This window comes from Mus caroli, unplaced genomic scaffold, assembly GCF_978045245.1.
Source record: "Mus caroli unplaced genomic scaffold, Mus_caroli_1 scaffold_7, whole genome shotgun sequence".
Classification (NCBI taxonomy): Eukaryota; Metazoa; Chordata; class Mammalia; order Rodentia; family Muridae; genus Mus; species Mus caroli.
In genome coordinates, this window is record NW_028227262.1 from 27,303,234 (window position 1) to 27,324,155 (window position 20,922).

General features: G+C 45.1%; 1 protein-coding gene across 5 annotated transcripts in view; it reads right to left on the reverse strand.

The window, feature by feature from the left end:
- Slc6a13 (solute carrier family 6 member 13) overlaps positions 1-20,922 on the reverse strand; it is a 37,747-nt gene that overhangs the window by 16,669 nt on the left and 156 nt on the right. Inside the window, exons 1-3 of one of the 5 annotated variants that reach the window (XM_085839983.1) lie at positions 20,395-20,573; positions 18,412-18,618; positions 2,916-3,050 (exon numbers count right to left, since the gene is read on the reverse strand). In XM_085839983.1, coding sequence (XP_085696109.1) covers positions 2,916-3,050; positions 18,412-18,613 — 337 coding nt within the window. In that variant the 5' untranslated portion in view covers positions 18,614-18,618; positions 20,395-20,573. Of the gene's footprint in view, positions 1-2,915; positions 3,051-16,349; positions 16,410-17,578; positions 17,675-18,411; positions 18,619-20,394; positions 20,574-20,922 lie in introns of those variants that run through there. The other 4 variants (XM_085839982.1, XM_085839985.1, XM_085839986.1 and 1 more) reach the window with 4 other exon arrangements.

Consider the following 20,922-nt stretch of genomic DNA (forward strand, 5'->3'; position numbering starts at 1 on the left):
TCTCTTGTCTTCTGCTGGTAAGCCTGAACTTTGATATTTATCAGGTTCTGAGCTGATTTTAAATACCTAAGATCAGAGATAGGCATAGTAGCACATACCTGTAATCTCAGCCCTCAGGAGGCAGAGGTAGTTGGTTTACCACAAGTTCAAACACAGCCTGGTCTACATCATGAGGCCCTGTCTCAAAACAGGTGAGACTAACTCTACCATGACAATAGTTTATTTCTCCAGAGTTCTACTGACATGTCTCAGAAACAAAAATACAAGACCAGGGATGAGAGTAGGGCCCATCTGGCAAACCGTTTGCCTTGCAGCATGAGATCCTGGTCTTCATTTCATCCCCAGAAACCATGTTAAAAGGAAAAAAGCCAGATGTGGCACGATGTGCTTCTGATCTCACATCTGGGGAGGCACAGACAGGCACATCTTTAGGACTCCCTGAACAGCCAGACTGACCTATTTGAAAAGTTCTCAGCCAGAGAGAGACTGTCTCAAAAAAAAAAAAAAAAAAAAAAAAGGAGTGGACAGTGCCTGAAGCAAAACACCTGAAGTTGACTTCTAGCCAAACATACACACACACACACACACACACACACACACACACACGGACATGAAGGCACTCACCATAGACACAGGCACACACCAAACACAAAACCACAAAAGCAGAGACTGGCAATTCACAGAAAAAAATACAGATACTGAATAAATACCTTAAGAATAGTCATCATCTCTAACAGCTTCCAGAGTGTGAGATAACACAGTAAAATACCATTTTGTAGCTACAGCTTTGGTGATATTTTTTAAGATAGAGTCTCAGATAGTCAAGGGAGCCCTCAAACCTGCTAGATAGCCCAGGTTGGTCTTTACTCCCAATCTCCTGCCTCAGCATTCCGAGTGCTAGCCCACGTGGGTGTTTGTTTGTTTGATGATTGGTTGACTTTACAAATGTTGTAAGTCAGTGGTCTCTACACTTATTTAGACATTAGACTGTTCCACAGGACTAGGGATATAGTTCAGTGGTTATAAGACATGTATAAGGCTCTGGGTTCAATTCTGAGCACCACAGGAAATGGGAGGAACTGGTTTGTTTACAAAAAGAGCTGAATTTTCAAAAACTTTAAAAGAGAGAGATGCTACTAAAGTCTTGTGACACCGTCAGTCAGTTAACACTTCCACAGGACAATCTAATGAACCAACTCAAGAATTTCCAGCCCGCCCGGCATGATAGCATGAGCCTTTAATCCTAGCACTTGGGAGGCAGAGATGGGTGGATCTCTGTGAGTTTGAGGTCAGCCTTGTCTATAAAGTAAGTTCCAGGACAGCCAGAGTTACACAGAGAAACCATACTGGGGGAACAGAGAGATGGGGGAGAGGGGAGTCACCAACTTGGCATCTATTTGATCTAATGAGTTTGTCCCTAAACAAACAACTTCAAAGCAGGAGGGAGCTATCTAAACAGACAGCGGTGCTAGCAGGGTATGAAAGTTTTATAAGTAATTGAAAATGAGCACAATGCCTCATGCAGAGAATGTCTAAATTATGATGTATGCACTTGATGGGCGTTTACAAACCATGAAATGATCACCGTGCAGAAGATGGAAAACAAAACAAACCGACAACCAGACCCTAAATCATGGATATTGCTTAGCAGTGTGCTATAAGCACCACAGAAAGAAGAATAGATAGAGAAATAAAGCCCCCTGCAAACTAGAAGCAACCCAAATATTGCTTGATGAGTAAGCGGCTAAACAGATGTGCACCAGTGTTGCAGAACGCCACCCACCAAGGAGAAGACATGGATTATTAACAAAACAGACTGGGTGGATTGCTGGATGCAGAGGAGATCATGCTGAGTGAGAAGCCCAATCACAGAAATGCTTCAGATGGGCACTAAATGGTGTTCCCAGAAATAGAAAGGAGAATAGAGTGTGCCGGAATAGAGGCAGGGAAGGGAATGTGGCCAAGCCATGGGGATCAGCATGGTTCAACCACCAGGGGGTGGCGCTCTTGGTGGTGGTAATGGTGGTGGTGGTCAAACAAATCCACTGGTGGTAAAGTTAGAACCACACACGCTGAACAGGAAAAGTCGCAGACACTGGAGTAAGTTCTGTGGATGATCCCAATGTCAATTTCTGGGGTTTGCTACTATACCTTGTAGTTCTGACCAAAGTCACTATTGGGGAAAACTGGGTGAGGGACCATGGAACTTCTCTGTACTATCTTATAACTCCCTGTGAACCAAAACTTATCTCAAAATAAAAGCATAAATTAAAATCTTATCTTATAAAGAGAGAAGATATGAAATAAAGAAGCAGTCTAAATTTTTAAGTTCTTATGTCAAGGCAGTGGAACAATCAATGAAATGTCCTTCTGGTTTGAAATTGTCTTTTAAGGGGCTGGAGAGGTGGCTCAGCCCTGCTCTTCCAGGCTCAGTTCCCAGCACACACATGGCAGCTCACAACTGCCTGTGACTCAGGTTCTAGCGGAAATCCAACACTCTCACCTAAGCAGACATGCAGGCGACAATACCATTTGCACATAAAAATGATTTTTTTTAAGAAAGCTGTTTTAAAAAAATTAAATAAATTTCTCTTTTAAAATGTTTTCTAATTGATTAAGTAGCTTCTGTTCAAACAAAATCACTGTTATAGATTTAAAGCACACACAGTAAGATAGCACTGTGCTCTGCCCTTTTAACCCAAAGCCTTTGCCTCCATCAGTCATTTTTCCTTGTTCCATTTTGTGGACCGAGAAACCACCTTAGTCTGCAGCTCACAAAGGAAACGGAGATAAATATGGAAGTCTTGTGGTCCTGTTTTAATCTCTGAACTGCTGCTTACCACTTAGTCACCCTAAATAAAGATTACAAGCACTAGCTCATGGCCCTGGAAGTGGACACAGAGTTGGTTACTCACCCTCAAAGATGGGACAGATTTTCCTCCAGGCTGTGATGCCTCCCTGGTTGGTGTACTGGCCAAGCGCTGTCTCCAAGAAGAAGACAGGGATGCCACAGGTAAAAAGGAAGATGAGGTAGGGGATAAAGAAGGCACCTGTGGGTAGAAAATTGGATGCCCATTACCTGGCAATCTTCTCTTCATGGTCCACATCCATCCCTTTTCAGTACCGCCCCACTCTGCGGGTCAGCATCTTAGAGACAGGAGCCATGCAAACCGCAGGTGACACTGTGTAGTTAGCTATTACCACAGCAGGGATCAAGAGGCACCAAATTATGTGGGAACTGTATGGGTCCACGCTTTGCCTTCACTGTGCAGTTGTATCAGTGACTGCCAGGTCTACTCCCCACTGACCATCAATTACTGCCTAAGTGACATGTCACTTGTGGAGACAGCAGGAAGACCATTGAATGATAAGTACCAAGACTTCTCAACACAGGACTATAATTCTTCATTTTTTTCAAAGAAATTATTATACTAATTCCAGACTTTTTATTAAAGAAAAGTTTTGAGACATGACCTTACCATATAGTTCAGGTTATTCTCAAGGTCATAATCCCCCTGTTACAGCTTTCCAAGGGCTGCGATTATAAGCAAGGCCTTTTATCAAGCTAAAATCGGTTACTTTGGTAATCATTCTGATTCTTTCTCCATAAGCATTGGCTAAGGAAAGACAAGAGGTGTCAGACTAGCATCTTCTTTATGTGAACCTCCAGCTACTGCCAAGGTTGACAGGAAAATTCAGTTAAGAGTAACCAGAAAAGGGAGGACACATAGTCAGAGACCCAAAACTTTCTACCTGAACCAGGAAAGAGGAAATGACCTACGGTGAGATTGAGCATGCTCAGGGTGGTTTGGCTCTGGAAAAAAAAAAAAAAAAACCATTCCAAAAGATTAAAAATAATGGCGCTCTTACAGTGCCTGATCCCACTCGCCACACTAAAGCTGTGGAGACTCTTCTGATGATAATGATAGTGTATGCGTTGCTCCTCACTGGGGAATAATCAGCCCTGCACCAGAGATCGCTCCAGCGCCACCTAACCAAAGAAAGGTGAAGAAACCCAAAGCAAGGCACATCACAATCATACTGTATGAACTATCCCAGGACTTTGGTGGGGGGAGGGGCTCTAGGGACCTTAAAAGTAACCAGAGGAGGACATGACACATATGTGCAGAAGAGTGAAGATAAGGATAACAGCAGGTTAATCCCTGGAGACAAGGCAAGCAAGCCAGAGAGCAGCAAATGTGCTACAGTAATAAGGAGAACGGGCTGTCAACCTGGGCTTCTGTGCCCAGAGAAAGATTGCTCAGAAATGAAAATGAAAGGAGAGCTTCATGAGTCATAAGGAGAACGACTCCAGCAGCAGCAGCAAGATCACACAGCTGTGATTACAGGCATGTACCGCCACGCCCGGGAGTGTTTATTCATTTACGCTAATTAATTTTAAAGGCTATCAGCCTCTTAAAAATTCAGAGGGAAATCTTCAAAGGAATGTCTACCTTGCCATCCCACAAATTAGATCTCAGTGCAAAGAATACTTCCAAGAGTTGAAGATAATTTCATCATAATAAAGAGGACACAATATCAGAGGGGAAATATAGAATTAGAAGACTCTAATATAAAGTAGTATGATATCCTTTGAGGATAAAATTCCGTGAATTAAGGATCTACGCTACAAGAAAAGTTAAAGAGGTTCTTCAGGCAGAGGGAACAACAAAGCCCTATAGCAATGTATATCCACAAAGACGTAGAGAACTCCAGAGAGAGTAACTCTGTTGGCAAACATAAGAATTGCTGTCTCAAGGCAGGCAGTCATGGCACAAGCCTTTGATCCCAGGACCTGGGAGGCAGAGGCAGGTGAATCTGTGAGTCTGAAACCAGTCTTCTCTACACAGTGAGTTCCCAGACAGCCAGGGCTAAACAGAGAAACCCTTTCTCCTCATTAAACTCTTTTTTTAAATAATTTTATTACTCACATTATTCCTTATTAAACTCTTAAAAATACAACTAGGCCGGGCATCATGGTGCACCTTTAATTCCAACCCTCAGAAAGCAGAGGCAGGCAGATCTTTGAGTTCAAGGTCAGCCTGTCCTACATAGTGAGTTCCCAGGCCAACAGAGGCTACCTATTAAGACCTGTCTCCTCACTCTGAAAAAAAAAAAAATACAATTGACTTAATTGCCTCCCAAATACTTGTGTGTCTACTAACATAGACTAATGAGTATGCCTCTCAATGTTCATCAGGGAAGCTCCTCTTTGCAGCGAGCAGTGGCTAATGCAGAGACTCAAAATTGGTCAAAGCGGTGAGGATACGTGAGTACTGAGTGCTCATCTCCGAATGGGACGTGTATAAACAAGCCCTAGAGCACCTAAGGTTCCGGAAACATCATGGAAGAGGGGCGGAGAGAGTGTAAGAGCCTGAGGATGGGGAGGGATCCTGAAGATCCGCGTCTTCTAGACACCATCGTGGAATTCATGAACTCTCCGCAGCTGTGATTAACTCCACAAGACCTGTACAGGATCGGAGCAGTCAATTTTCCATCACGCATAGGAAAGAAGCTCGTGTGGCCCCACCCTTCCCTGAAGGTCCGCGGGCAGTTATCGGGTAAGGGGAGTGAGCATCTCTTTCTTCAGTGCTGTAGCACTGATTTGTTCACATTTCAATAGCTAACCCTGTGTCCGCCTTCATGAGGAAAATCACAACTTAACTAAGTGAGTCAAACCCAAGAGAGAAGACACGGAGTAGGGCAGGCCTTGCTCAGAAAAAGAACAGTTTCGGGGGGGGGGGGATAAAAGAGGGTAGTGATGGACTTGAAAAATAACCAAGGTTTATGGGTACATTAAAATGTCAAGGGATAATAATAAAATTCAAAAGATGCGACTGGCTTATTAAAGTTTACAATGCAGCCAGGCATGGTGGCACATGTCTTTAACTCCAGAGGCAGAGGCAGAGGCAGGTGGATCTCTGTGAGTTGGAAACCTGCCTGGTCTACAGAGTGAGTCCTCTGACATCCAAGGCTACACAGAGAAACCCTGTCTCAAAAACACACAAAATTTAAATTAAAAAAAAATGTAAAGAATGTATAACAAATGGAAAAATAAAATGTATAGCAAAAATACAATACTCATCAGAAAAAATACGGAATTATAAGACTTATATATAAAATAGTACAATATCCTTGGAAAATAAACTTTGATGAATTAAAAATACAGGCTACAAAGTCTAAACTAACACAATAAAAAGTTATGATTAGTAAGGCATCAAAAGAACAACGCAAATAATGGGATAATATTTAAAATGTCCAAGTATTATAACACAAGGCAGATGAAGAAAGGAGGAAAAAGGACCTAATAGGAAAAGCATAAAATAAGTATCGAGAAGTTATATTTTAACCAACCTTATGATTAGTTCTATTAAATGTAAATGCTCTAAAACATCATGAAAAGACTCAGACTTCTAGGTTGGCTTTAAAAGAAACTAGTAAGATTCAAGTATATGCTGCCTAAATGAAGTGCACTTGAGGTTTTAGGGGGAATGAAATTATAAGTAAAAACATAGAAAAATGCATTTCATGTTACTACTTACTGAAAGCAAGTAGGAATCTGGTTTGATTGGTTTGAGACAGGTCTCAGCATGTAGCCCAGGCTGTCCCAAAACTCACAGTCTTCCTAGCTCAGAATCTTAGAGTTATAATGTTTGATTATAGGCACACATCACCATGCCTAAGGAATGTTTATCTGTTTATGCTAATCAATTTTTAATAGCTATCAATGTCTAAAAATATCAGAGAAAAACTTATAAAAGAATACCTATTGTAACATCACACAAATTAGATCTTAGAGCGAAAAATATCTTCAAGGGTAAAGATAATTTGAAAATAATAAAGAGATCAATTCATCAAGAGGACATAGTATCTTATAAATTCATATTTACTGAAAAATAGAGCCTTTAAGATACATGAAACAAACTAATAGGTCCGCAAAGAAAAGTATATAAATTTCTAATAAAAGTTGAAATGTTTAATATTCTCTAAATCATTTAAAGAACAAACTAAAAATCAATAAGGATGTAAAGTATTTGAAAACAATATGTGGGGCTGGAGAGATGGCTCAGCAGTTAAGAGCACCAACTGCTCTTCCAGAGGTCATGAGTTCAAATCCCAGCAACCACATGGTGGCTCACAACCATTTGTAATGAGAAAACAAATAATAAAGAATCTATGGGCCGGAGCGAGCCAGGGCTGTAGCAAGAGGGAAAAGGGGAAGGGGAAAAAAAGAGAGAAAACCATATGTCAACTCCATTTATAACATTTATAGAGCATCTATGCATTACTTTCAGCATATATAGAATGTTTACCAAGATGAGCCATGCACTAGTCCACAAAGAAATCCTAGTAAGAAAAACCTCATTTAGGTAGATGTATTCCTGACTAAATTAAAAACCAATAAAAGAAACACATTAGAAAACCCCTACATATTTGGGGTTTTTTTAATTCTTCTAAATAATCTATAGATCAAATAGGTAACCAAAAGAAAAATTAGAAAGTTTCTTAAGTAGAGTGAAGTAAGACAGAACATACTCAAATCTGTGTATTCTGTTCAAGCAGTAATTGGAGTTTCTGCTCCAATAGCACTAAATGTCTATTATCATAACAAGAAGACAGAATTCAAATCGATAACTTCAGCTTCCTCCTTAATAAACGAGAAATAAAAGTCGGCGCATCCCAAACTAAATCAAAGTGGAAAACGAGAAAGCATGAGAGGAAATCAACCAAACCAAAAGCTGCCTTCTTGAGACAACAAAATCAATAGACTTTCCAGATGACATCAATTACCCACAGCAGGTCTGGGGCACTAGCTCAGTGGGTAAAAGTACTAACCGCAGAGGCCAAGGAACCCAAGTTGAGTACCCGGAGCCCACATTCAAAGCTAGATTCAGCAGTATACTGTGTAACCTCAATACTTCTGTGGTGAGCTTGGAGGTGGGAACAGGAGGACCACCTCGTAGCTTGTGGGCCAACCAGCTTGGAGTGAGCAGTGCAGCAGCAGAAACACAGGACTCTAACTCAACCAGGTGGACAGCAAGCGCCTACCCCCAAGGGTTGTCCTCTGACACGTACATGCCCACTACAGCAGGCATACACATGCATGGATGCATGCACATTGCACATGTAACACATATGTAACACACACACAAACACAGACAGAAGACAAAAGTAAGTCAGGTTTTCAAAAATCACCAGTATGACAAGTAGGAGGTACGTCGTCAGCACAAATTCTACAAATATGAAAATGATGGTAACAAAATACATGAACAACCATATACTGATAACTAGAGGAACATGGAGAATATGGGCCAATTCCTCAAAAGGCACAGGCCCCTGTAGTTTACTCAAGAAGGACAATGAGAGCTGCCCTTAACCACTAGAGAAACCGATCTTTTTTATTAAAAAAAAAAAAATCTTTCCCATAAAGCAACCTTTAGATCTAAGGGCTTCATTGGTAAATTCTCTTGAGTGCCTAAGGAAGAAATCATACCAGTTTATATAAACTTCTATTGTAGGGGGAGTGGGAGGTTCGAGGCACGGTTTCTCTGCGTAGCCCTGGCTGTCCTGGAACTTGCTTGGTAGACCAGGCTGGCTTTGAACATCTGCCTCTGCCTCTGCCTCTGCCTCTGCCTCTGCCTCTGCCTCTGCCTCTGCCTCTGCCTCTGCCTCTGCCTCTGCCTCTGCCTCTGCCTCTGCCTCTGCCTCTGCCTCTGCCTCTGCCTCTGCCTCTGCCTCTGCCTCTGCCTCTGCCTCTGCCTCTGCCTCTGCCTCTGCCTCTGCCTCCCAAGTGTTGTGATTAAAGGTATGCACCCAGCTGAAACATCTTACACAACATTGACAAAGAAGGAAACTGTCAAACTCACTCTATGAAGCCTGTATTTTGTGATAACAAAACCAGACAAAATACCAAAGAAAAAACAAATTTTAAGGTCTTTTAAAGCTATTTTTAATTTGGGGGGGGGCGTGTATGTTTGTGTGTGCACATGTATGTGTGTGCACATGTGTATGGAAGCCAGAGGACAGCCTCAGGTATTATTCCTCATCCATACACGTTTTTCTTTAACACAGAGTCAGTCCCTCACTGGCCTGGAACTCTCCAAGTCAGCTAGGCTGGCCCCAGGGATTCATCTGTTTCTGCCTGGCTGGCACTGAGATCATCAGCATCCATCATCATGGCCATATCTTTCTCTTTCTTTGTGGGCTCAAACACAGGTCCTCACGCCTGCAAAACAAGCTCTCTAGCATCTGAGCTGTCTCCTGGGCTCCCTAAAGAGACTTAAGAACGAGGAATGGACTGCTGAGAAGGAAACTATGGCTGAATCTCAAAACAATTATTCTCTGTGAAAGAAGCCAGAAGGAAAAAAAAAGTACACAGCTCATGATTCCCCATATATATATATATATATATATATATATATATATATAATCTTTAAAAGCAGATGAATTCTCAGTTGTGGAGCAGAGCTTCATAACTGTACAGGGACACAGCTGCAGGGGCCAAGAGAAGAAGAAAGGGTTAACAGCAGCCAGGAGAAAGTTTTTGAGGGTGAGCAATATGTTCATTAGCTGGACAGTGGAGATACTTTTGTGGCTATGTGAGTGTCAAGACACTGCAATTTATTCATCTTAAATACACCAATTAATTGAAAGTTAATGGGAACAGCTCTTTAGTTTGTAGACACACCACAATTCAGGAACTAAACTGAAGAAATACTCAATTGCCCTAAAAACCAAGGAATAAAGACTGTGAACAGTTCAGTCTAAGAGATCCAGGGCCTGATGGGAAACTCCAGAGGAGGAAGAACCCAGTAGCTGATGTGAAAGGTTGTAGGGAAAGCCCAGGTCATTTCAGAAAGTTGACAGTCTGGTTCAAGCCTCCAGATCTATGCTGCCTGCTCTTTCCCAACAGACCAAGCCAATGTTTAACCGCAGGCCCATGGTCAGCTCTGCCCCTCAGTACATGAGCAAAGTCCACACTTACCAGGAGAAGCTTAGAAGGGGCCAGTGATTGGAGGCTGATCAAGAGAGACCTGAACTCAGCCGAGGGAGTCCTGAGGGCCATTGCCCCTTCAGATCTCCATGACTAAGATGGAGTCAGGGCTTAGCATAGAGACTCGTGCTTTTATTATCAGCACCTGGGAGGCTGAGAAGGCAGATTATAAGCATGAGGCTAACCTGGGCTACAAAGTGAGACCCTATAGAACAAGAAGAGTCATGGGAGAGGAAAGTTATCCTCATTTCACCCATGTAAGTCTCACTCAAAATTCTAAAATGCTGCCCACTTCCCGAGAGTTGGGAGGGACTGCAAAAGGACTCTTGCAGCTAGCCACCCCTCTTAGAAGAAGCCCACTCTGTGATGTCACCTGTAATGTTCCAGCTACTTTTTCAAGACACAAAGAACTATATTCTACATTCACAACAGAAGTCAGGGCACACATGAAAAAGGTTTGCACTCGGTGGATGCTAGCCAGACCAAAGTGGGCATGGAGTGAGCAACTCACTCACAAGATTGCAGAGTGCTTCCAAAATAACTGTTTCTCTAAGTAAACTGCTTCTCACCAAAGACCTGAGATAGACCAAGCAATCCGGAGCAAAGAAATAATGCTCGCGGTATTGCCATACCTGACTTCAAGCTATGTTACAGAGGCTTGGTTACAAGAGCAATGTGGCCCTGGCACAAAGTGAATGAGAACATAGAACTGCTTATAAACCCATGTAGCCACCGCTGCCTGGGTTTTGACAAATATGCCAGATTTTGACATATATACCAGAAATACACACTGTAGAAACTATCGTTCTCTTCAACAGCTGGAGCCGGATATCCACGTGCTGAAGACTGAAGCTAGACCTCAGTCTCTCCCTGCTCGACTCCAAACAGATCAAAGGCCTTAATGTGAGACCTAAAACTGGAGGCTGTTAGAGAAAAAAGTAGGGGATACAATGAAAGGCGTAGGCCTAGGCAAGAACCCAGGAAAGGAAGCCGACAATTGACAACAGTTCCTCGAAAAATCAAAACTCGACTGTACAGCAAAGGAAACTCAATGGAGAAACAGATCGAAAGAAAAGTATTTGTTAGCAGTATATCTGGCTGAGGATTAATGTTATAAAATACAAAGAACTAAGCAACAAGAGATCAAAAAACCTAATCCATAAGTCATAATGAAGTGAGCAGACAGTTCTCGGAAGAGGGAACACAATAAACAGTAAGCATACAAGAGAATTCAACTTCACTCGCCATCAAGGAAATGCAAACCAAACGTCCAGTGGGCTCCCACCTCACCCCTGTCAGGACAACAGCCATCAAGGAAACAAATGACAACAAATGATGGCGAAGGGTGAGGACAAACAGAGCCTTACATGCTGCTAGTGGGAGTTTAAACTAGTTCAGTCACGGCAGGAATCAGTATGGAGATCCCTCAAAAAGCCGTCTGTTATAACAGCTCTTCCACATCACTCGGCTGCACTTCTCCTGAGCATTAACCAAAAGACACCAAGTGAGCACATCACAGAGACACTTGCACATCGACATTGCTGGAGCACTGCTCATGAGAGCTAAATTACAGAAGAAACATATGCATGTGTATGTGTGTGTGTCTGTGTGTGTATGTGTGTGGGTATGGGTCTGTGTGTGTGTGTGTGTGTGTATGTGTGTGTGTGGTGTGTGGTGTGTGTGTGTGTGCATGTCTGTGTGTGTATCTGTGTGTGTCTATGTGTGTGTGTGTTTGTCTGTGTGTGTGTGTGGTGTGTGTGGTGTGTGTGTGTGGTGTGTGTATGGTGTGTGTGTGTCTGTGTGTGTGTCTATGTATGTGTGTGTATGTCTGTGTGTGTCTGTGTATGTGTCTATGTGTGTGTGTGTGTATGTGTGTGTGTCTGTGTCTGTGTGTGTGTATGTGTATGTGTGTATATGTATGTGTGTGTGTGTTTGTGTCTGTGTGTGTGTGTGTGTGTATTGGAAATGCTTTCAGCTGTAAACAAGAACATAGTTCTGTGGTTTGCAGGAAAGCAATTTAATTGGAGATAATCATGTTAAGTGAATTAAGCTAAGCTCAGAAGAATATATGTTGTTTTTCTCTCATTTGTATTAGATTTTATAATCTAATACATAGGCACATAAAATCACCTGTGTATACATATTTATATACATATGCACATGTGCAATATGAAAGTAAATGCAAACTCTCTAGGGGAGTGAAAGAGACTGAGAGCTAAGGAACATGTCTTAGTGGAACATGTGTCATGTGCAGCGGATGAAGTATGTGCTTTATAAAGTGGGTGGAGCACGCGCCGAGTCCAGTGGATGCACACAATGGCACTGTTAAAAGCATAAAAATTAGGAAATTGCTTCTCATTCGCTTTCTTCTTTTGTAGCTACAAGCAGCATACTGGCTAATGGTTTCCTCTGGCCATCTTACACTGGTCTCCCTGGACTGCTCTCTTCTTAAGCCTACAACCGATACTGTCTGTTTCTGCCTTCCCTCCAGCATGCCACTCCCAAAGGGCCCGCCTTTGGTAGGTCATCCTGCAGACTGACCTGAAGACTCCAGCCCTGGGTATTCTGCCAGAGGGATCCCACCCGAGAGCTCAGGTCGGAGGCACCCAGAACATGGGTGTGTGGAGACTGAGGATTAGAACGAGCTTGGAGAAGGGCAAGGAGGAGGGAGCAGCTGTTCTATATTAGGTGGTCTTCAGCTGTGTGGATGCAGAACTCCAGGCTGCCAGCAACTCACACTTAAAACTTAAACGACAGAGATTGACAGTCAGAGCTGAGATTGACAGGTAAGTAATTGAAATTCTCCTAGCCAAATAAAGTGGTATTACCTCTTCTACTCTCTCTACCTGCCCCTTCAGATCTCGTGAAATGACCAGAGTCTCTTTATGCCCTTGCCTGAGGCCTGTCCAGCACAGGCCTTGGGAGAAAGCCATCTTTATTTTCTCTCCAGCGAGCTGAGGATGAAGGGCTGGAAAAATAGTTTAAGCTTACAATCTCAGTAAGTTCTCCAGCTCTGGGATGGGTGCCACAGTTGCCGGATGTGTGGGCATACTCCTTCTCCAGGTGCTCGGCTGGCTTACTTCCACCCAGGAAGAAAGATGCTGAAAGCAGAGGTGTGCTTTCCTCGATGGTCTTCAGCAACCTCTGTGTTTGTGGTTTCCAATGCTCTGTCCATCTCCCTGGTTTTTTTTAACCCACCCTCATCAGGGATTGGTCTAATACTCCACCAAAATCACCCATGACCTCCCTGCTGTGGGCCAGAGATTTTGCTCACCCATCACCCTCTCAGCCCCTTCAAAGCATCTGCTCTGTTTGCTCTCACGCGTCTTCAGCTGCCTTTCCAAAACTCATTGGTTTTTGACCTGTGTTGCTGCTGCTCTCTCCTTATCCTCTGTACAGGTTCTCTCTCTTCTCAATTTTGTAGGCTGGTGAGCTCTCTCTCTCTCTCTCTCTCTCTCTTTCTCTGTGTGTGTGTTTCTCTCTCTCTCTCTCTCTCTCTCTCTCTCTCTCTCTCTCTCTCTCTCTCTCTCTCTCTCCCCCCCCCCTTTTCTGAGACAGAAAGCTATGTGATCCAGACCAGCCTTGAACTCACAATCCTCCTGCCTCAGCCTCCAGAGATTACAGATATAAACCGTCATGCCAGGCTTTCTATTTTTTTTTTAATACCTTCAAAATGCTAGTGACAGCTAAGTGTGTATTTCCAGCCAGATCTTTCACACAGACTCCAAACTCACCTATTGTACTGCCCGGGTCGGTGTTCCCCTAACTCAATCACTTCTTTCTCTCTTAAAATCTCCAGCCTTTTATGTCTCAGGAAAAGCAGCTCTTTTCGGGTTAAAAGTTTCAGGCTGCTTAGTCAGGGAGTTAGCAACAAGCACTATGTCAAGGGTTCAGATTCTGATGATCTCACACAGAGACTCCAGACTGAGGTATGCTGGGTGTTGAGAAACTGATTCTGCTGGCAGCCAGGGTCCAGAGAGTTGGAGAGGCCTCATCGGAAGACCATGGACTGAAGCACTTTGCATTACACATCTGGGTAGAGTCAATAGTTATGAGAGAAGGGACTAGTCTTGGAGACTCTTCTGCTCTTGTGCTGAAATGCCCTGACATAAGTAACAAGGAAGGAAGGGTTTATTCTGGCACATACTTCAATACAGTCCGTCCTGGTGGAGAAGCCAAGCCAGGGGGAGCTTAAACCAGCTGGTCACAGTCGGGAAGAAGAAAGCGATGCATCCCATTTTCTCCTTTTTATACTGCCCAGGACCCAATCCCAAAGAGTGGTGCCACCCCTTCGTTAGGATGGACTGTCCCATCTCAGTTAAACTAGCCAAGGCAATCCCCCACAGGCATGCTCAGAAGCCAATCTAATCTAAAATTTGTATTACATTTATTGTGTGTGTATGTCTATGTGTGGGGGTGTGTTGGCGCCACAGTGCACACGTGGAGGTCAGAGGACAACTTTGTAGAGGTCATCAGACTTCGAAGCTGGTGCCTTTCCCTGAGGCTGAGCCACCTCAACAGCCCCAGACCTGATCTAAGCAATCTCAAACAGGTGTCTAGGAGACTTCCAGAACCTGTAAAACAGACAATCATCCCTAACCGTCACAGGAATCGGGGATGGATCCGGAATGTTTAGCTTCAGAACCGGTCTGTCCCCTGTAGGCAGCTCTGAACACAACAGCCAGTGAGAATATCCTAAGTATGAGGTCTTTCCATTTCTGCTCAAAACCCTGCCTTCACTCTTCATGACACTAAAGGGAAAGCCAGCGTTTTACAGTAGCCAGCAAGGCCCTATCAGGTCTGCACCTGTATTGTGTGGCTCCAAATCTCAACATGCCCTCCACCGGGGAGAAGAGATGATCACAGGACTTGGGAAGTTCTAGACATTTACTGGAATCACGAGGATCCTCTCCAAGCCAGTAGAGCAACAGACGAATACTGAGAAAGAGAAGTCTCTGATGGGGCTGTCTTTGAGCTGCCCATGCTGGGGAGGGGGTGTTAGTGATACAGCTGCCCGAGTCACCCCTGCCTCTGGAAACAAGCAAGCTGGGTTCACTCCGGTGGAGTCTTTTCTTGGGATGTTGTTAGTGTGGATGGTGAATAGACGCTGGGTTTTGTCTCATCAACCAAAGGCAGGAGACAATGACTTTCCCTTTTATCACTCTGATTGCACCGTCTCACTATGCAGCCTGCTCTGGGCTTGTGGGCCACCTTCCTGTTCTTCCAAACAGCCAGGTGGGCTCTTGCTTAGCTCTCCCTGTGGCATTTTTACCTCAGTGACCACATGACCACGCCATCGCTCCTTGGCAAGCCTTTACTCAAATGTTCTCAATGAAGCCCACCATGCTGATACCCACACTCCTAATTCCCTTTACTGGGGATCTCTTGTTCTTTTCCATAGTACTTGGTAACTTCCAATTGTTCTAATAAAGCTTCATTTCTGTTCTCTGTTTCCAGAGTTCAAGACCCACGAGGACAGGGCATGGGTCTGGTGTATTTACAAATGTATTCCATGCACTTAGAACAACGTGCCAGGTGCCCAGTATTTGTTGTTGAATGGCATAATGTCAAGGCTCCCTAGTCCATGTGCCAACACAAGTGACAGCCTGGCAACCCTAGGGAACTTTGGTGGTGACAGCGGCACTGGGCCATAGGTCCTAGATGACAGTAAGGGTATTGTCTGGGTGACTGAGGTAGGCACCCCTCTTAACCCCCACCCCAGGGAATGCCATCGGTAACTTCTGAGTCCTGATGGCTTTGTTCCACACTCTCTCAGCTTCCCCTCACTTTTAGCTTGAGTAGTCAACTGTTCCCCCAGTCCTTCCTTTATCTATCTCAGCTCCTCCATGCTGTGGAACTTGCCTTGAGTTAGATCTGCCAAGTGTGAAAGCTGAAACCAGAGAAGACATCACTAAGCTCTGAGGCGATTCGGAGTGCTTGACACTGTGGCCGCACAAACGCATTAGTAATCTAACTTCTCACCTTACCCTCTACCCCGCCCTCCCCCACCCCAAGCCCAGGAGTGACTGTACAGAGCTATGGACTTAGAGAAAGAGTCCAGAAGCAGGTTGATAGAGCACATTACTAAGCATGGTACCTCTCTGGAGCACACGGCATCCTTCCCAGAACCTGTTCAGAATACCCATGTCATCTCTAGGAGCCCAAGACCCAGTGAGAAAGCAATGGGCTTAACTAAAATCACGAGACCAAGATAAAAGGAGTCAAATTGGCCCAAACGCTCTCTGTTTTCTGCAACCTTCTTCACCAAATCAGCAGCGAAGAATCCCCTCGGTGTGAGGCGTCCATGTATCCACTGGCTAAAAGGAGACATAAAAACGCAAGCGCTCTGACCCACCGCTCTGGGGAAGCTTTCTTTCTCTAGGCTGAGCTGCTGAGAGCACAACAAGAAAAAGAAAAGAGAAGGCTCTGGGCTCCTCAGTCAGTCTTTAGCAAAGGCGCCTTCTCATTAATACGCCCAGCAGCCCTGAACGACTTGTGCCCTCCAGAGCAAACCTGGACATTCGCCTCTAGCTCCAAAGTCCATCAGAACTCCCCCCACACCCCCACATCCCCGGGCTGCTGTTATTCATCAGCAAACAGGGAGGTGGCACAGGAAGTCCTCAGCTACAGCAAGTGCCAAAACTGTGGTAGCGACACTGGATTCAATCTCAGGACCGCCCCCCAAAAAATCTCAACTGCTGCATGAAGTCAGAGGCTCTGTCCGGGGGAAAGAAGTCTCAGCAGCTGTACCCAGGCACCCACGGGAGAAAACGAGGGCCTAGGACTTTCCTGTGTGTGCATTTCTAAGACGGAGACTAGATAAATTGCCACGAAGTCCTGGGGCAAAGCTCAGACCCCAAAGTTGCCAGGCACAGGAAGCCGTGTGAGTCCAACATCCCCAGCTGCTGCACTTCCGCTCCCCTTTGCTGCCTCTTTTTCACCCCCAGTGGCTCTGAGCTAAGCTTGGAAATCGGTGCCTCAACCCTTACCCAATTCCAGAGAGGCTTGGGGAAATCTTCTCGCTCCCTAATCTTTCTGCCACGTGAGAAGGTAAGCTGGTTACTAGGTTCCGAGGCCCAGAGTACGCGGCTTAGTGTCTTACTTCTGTCTGTGCCCTGGGCCATCCGCATCCCTGCACCTAATGCTCTAAAGGGAAGGCCCTCAACTCCTCAACAAACACAGAAGTATCTATGGCTACATAAGAAACAAGAAGACCTCCCTCCTTCTCTCATAGTACAGACTGAGCAAAGTCCTGTGATTTCAGGCCGCTAGCCAGAATTCCTAGGGAGAGAGGACATATTACCTCATTCCCGTTCCTCTGGGGGGAAAATTACAAGTTAACTTCCAACCCCAGTCTCCAACATTCACAAACCCAAGAACAAGACGCCCACAGTGGGTACAAGGCACCTCTCTCTTGGTCTCTCATAATCCCTCCGACCTCCACCCTGGGCTGAGTGTGAACTCTTTCCTAAGCCACTTGGACTGTGTGCCTCATCCCTTCAAATCCATTTGAAGAGCTTGACGGGTTAAGGGGCCTCTGCTCCCCTGCCAGTGGGAAGGTGTTCTTCTTCTCTGGTGACCTACCTCCGGGTTCTGCATTCCTCCAGCTCAGGATACAGCCTCATTACAAAAACAGGCCCATGACCTCCAATCCCTGGAAGCTTTATCCATCAACAGAACAGAATGGTTTCCTAACCCACGGGTCAACTCTAAGCCCTTTAGTACCTGGGGATTCTGTCCAAGGCTTCCCACAGGGGTGTGGAAATTCCCTAAATATGGATTCATTCAATTACCCCAGAAGACTGGGAAGGAAAATAAGACACACACACACACACACAAGACAGAGACAGAAAGACAGAGGTGCGGGGGTGGGGGGAAGAGATTTAAAGGAAAGCCATGAAGGTCAAAGATTATGATTCTAGTGAGAGTTGGGAAACAGATGGTATTGGGAATGTCATGGTACCAGCTGAGTGGTGGGGGGTGACACAAGGCCAAAGCTGAAGAATCCCAAGATCCCAGAAGAGTTCGGTATCAGCAGCAGCAGCAGCCCTGCAACTCCTATTTATTAAGCACTTTATGGGTAGTATTGCCAATCCTTACAAGAACCTTGAAAAACAGGTATTGCTATCTTGATTTACAGGAACAGCCATTGAGACTCTGGGGGCTTCAGGAACTTGACCAAGATCACACAGAGTTAAGAACAGAGGCAGAATCCACGGCCTGATCCATCTGTATCTGAACCCGTACTCACGCTTCTATGAGAGAAAGCCCTAGGGCACCCACACGGGTTATCTAAATCTCAGTCTCCTGCAAAGTGTCCTCAGTGACCCATCAGGGCCCTGCCCAGAGGGACAGTGAGTAGAGCAGACAGAAGAACTCTCCTTCCTGGGGAGACTAGGTGGCACTATGGCTCTCACCTCCCCCGTTCTTGTAGCAGAGATAGGGAAACCTCCAGACGTTGCCTAAGCCAATGATCTCCCCAGCCACCGACAGCACAAACTCCATCTTGTTGTTCCAGTGCTCCCGTTCCAAGGTACCATCTTCCTCCACTTTCTCCATGACTGGACACACTGGCTTTGTCTCTCCATTACTGGTTGTTCCCGAGGCCCTGTTCTCCATCCCACCTGGAAAACAAGTGCAGTGCTCTGTCACTGGTGGGAAGCCCACAGGAAACACCTCCTCCCTTCAGAAAATTCCCTGAAAAAAGGGTGACCTCCTTCCCTATCCTCTGAACCATTCCTCCTTAGCGCCCCCCACTGGCAGAGCTGGGGAGGAGCTCCTAGGATTGCCTGTTCCCTTCACACTTAAAAGAAAGCACTGGCACAGAAGGGGAGACTTTCCTCCCCTGACGCATGCTCTCTGGATTCACATAGTATGCAGGTGTCTGCACCTCCCACTTGCTTCTCACAACTGTGGCCTATTAAAAAGCAGTGCAATCCTGTAATAGGCTGGGACTACCCAGAGGATGGCAGTTGACATACTCTCAAGACCATGCATGTCCCTTGCAGGAACTACCCTAACTGTGGTCGTGGGGAAAGAGCTGATATTAAAAATGTTGATTGTTTATAACAGCAACAAAAAAAAATGGAAAGAATGTATATGCTAATAATGGAAGGTGAGGGAATAAGTTATGGTAGATGTATTATGAGCTTCTATACAACCATTAAAACTGTTACAGGAAGATGTGTATTGAAACAAAAGGGTGTTCATGCTATAGGAAGTGAGATTAGTATGAACAGAATGATCGGGCTTGACAGACACTTTACAGAATAGCTACACGCACTGAAAGATTGGGACATACACCAAGATGTTTCTTTCCTAGTGACTGCATCATAGGGATGTTTTCCTTATCTATATCTTCACCATTTTGTTCAAAGAAATGTCTTCTGAGGGGTGTTGGATGGAACCCGGAACAGGACTGGGAGAGCTGAGCTGTCTAGGAACTCATTCCTCTCCCCTCCATTTCTTAGTGAATCAGCATACATGGAAAAAAGTCTCCCCCTCTCCCTCCCTAGCCTCCTTTCCTCCCCCTTCCCCCTCTCTCCCACCTCCTCCCTTCTTCCCTCCCTCCCTTGCTCCCTTCCTCTCTTTGTCACTAGCGGTATCAAAATCTGTTACAACCAAGATGATGGCGTGAAAAGGAAATCCCACCTTAGAAACATCCTATCCTAGACTGATATTGAGACTGAGAATAAATTCGGATGTGTTTTAAACTTAATGAGCAGCTACCCTGGACTAAGCACTGCACACATGGTCATTTAATTCCTACACCAACCCTGTCATTGTTGCAAAAATGATGGTACATAAAATACCTGCAGCCACTGCTCTGTTAAGTCAAGTCACTGTTGCCACCTAGGTAGTCAATCGTATGGAGACTTGAAGTCACTGCACTTACTGCTCTTTCGGTTCTACCAACGAGATCTTGTTCACTGCCTTGGTTTATCAACACACTTAATGTTAGTGACTCCTTCCTCAGTTTATGCAATGGCTCCTCTTGTTTTGGTCTTTGTTTTAGTTTTTGTGTTTGTTTGTTTGTTTGTTTGTTTGTCTATGGCCCAGCTTGTCCAAGGACTTGATCTATAACATAAACTCAAGGTGATTCCTGGGTGCTCAGACTACGTACCTGAGGCCCTGTGGTTGATTTAGAGTGGCCTCTTTGTAGAGAACTAAGCAGGTGGGCTTTCTCCGAACCCTCAAACAAGTTCAGAGTATGGAACCTTCTCACCAGAAACCCCTCCAAGCCAGAGACTTCCCTTAGGTTCTATCTGCAACCCTAGGGACCAGAAAAGTCAGCCCAAAGGGCCAGGAGTAGAAGACATCTCTGATTATTTGACAAGCTGGGGAGTGGGATCCAAATTCACTGTGGACAAGAAGGTGAAAGTCAAGGTGTTGTTTCTCACCTGACTGACCTGATCTTCTCGGCCTCTTGCTGATCCTGGCCTCGCTTACTAACTAACCATCACAGGGATGTCTTCCTGTGAGGCAAAGCCATCCCACTTGGCCTCATCCCCCTTCCAGCAACCAAGCAGTAACCTTCTGCCTCTCAGCCCCGTGCTTCTCAGGAGCAGTGGAGAAAGCATGGGTTCAGGCATGCCGGGTTCATGCCACAGCCGTTCCTAGCACCCCTGCCTGACCCCTAAGGTTAATGAGTAACACGGCCTTAGTTTGCTGGTCTGTGACAGTGGGAACATTGGCGTAGACTCAGCTGTGAGGCTTGAGTGGAGAGACGAATTCTATATTCACCCTGAAACTCAATCATTCTCCTCTCCAACTAGGATTCTCCACCCCTCCTCCTGTCACCCTTAAGTCATGAGCCACCCCTTTCAGAATATCAAGAGAATAGCAGAAAATGCTTGCACCTGCACACCCAAGAGCCAACCAAGAACACCATCCAGGGGACATCATGGTTGTAAATCCATGGATCCCAC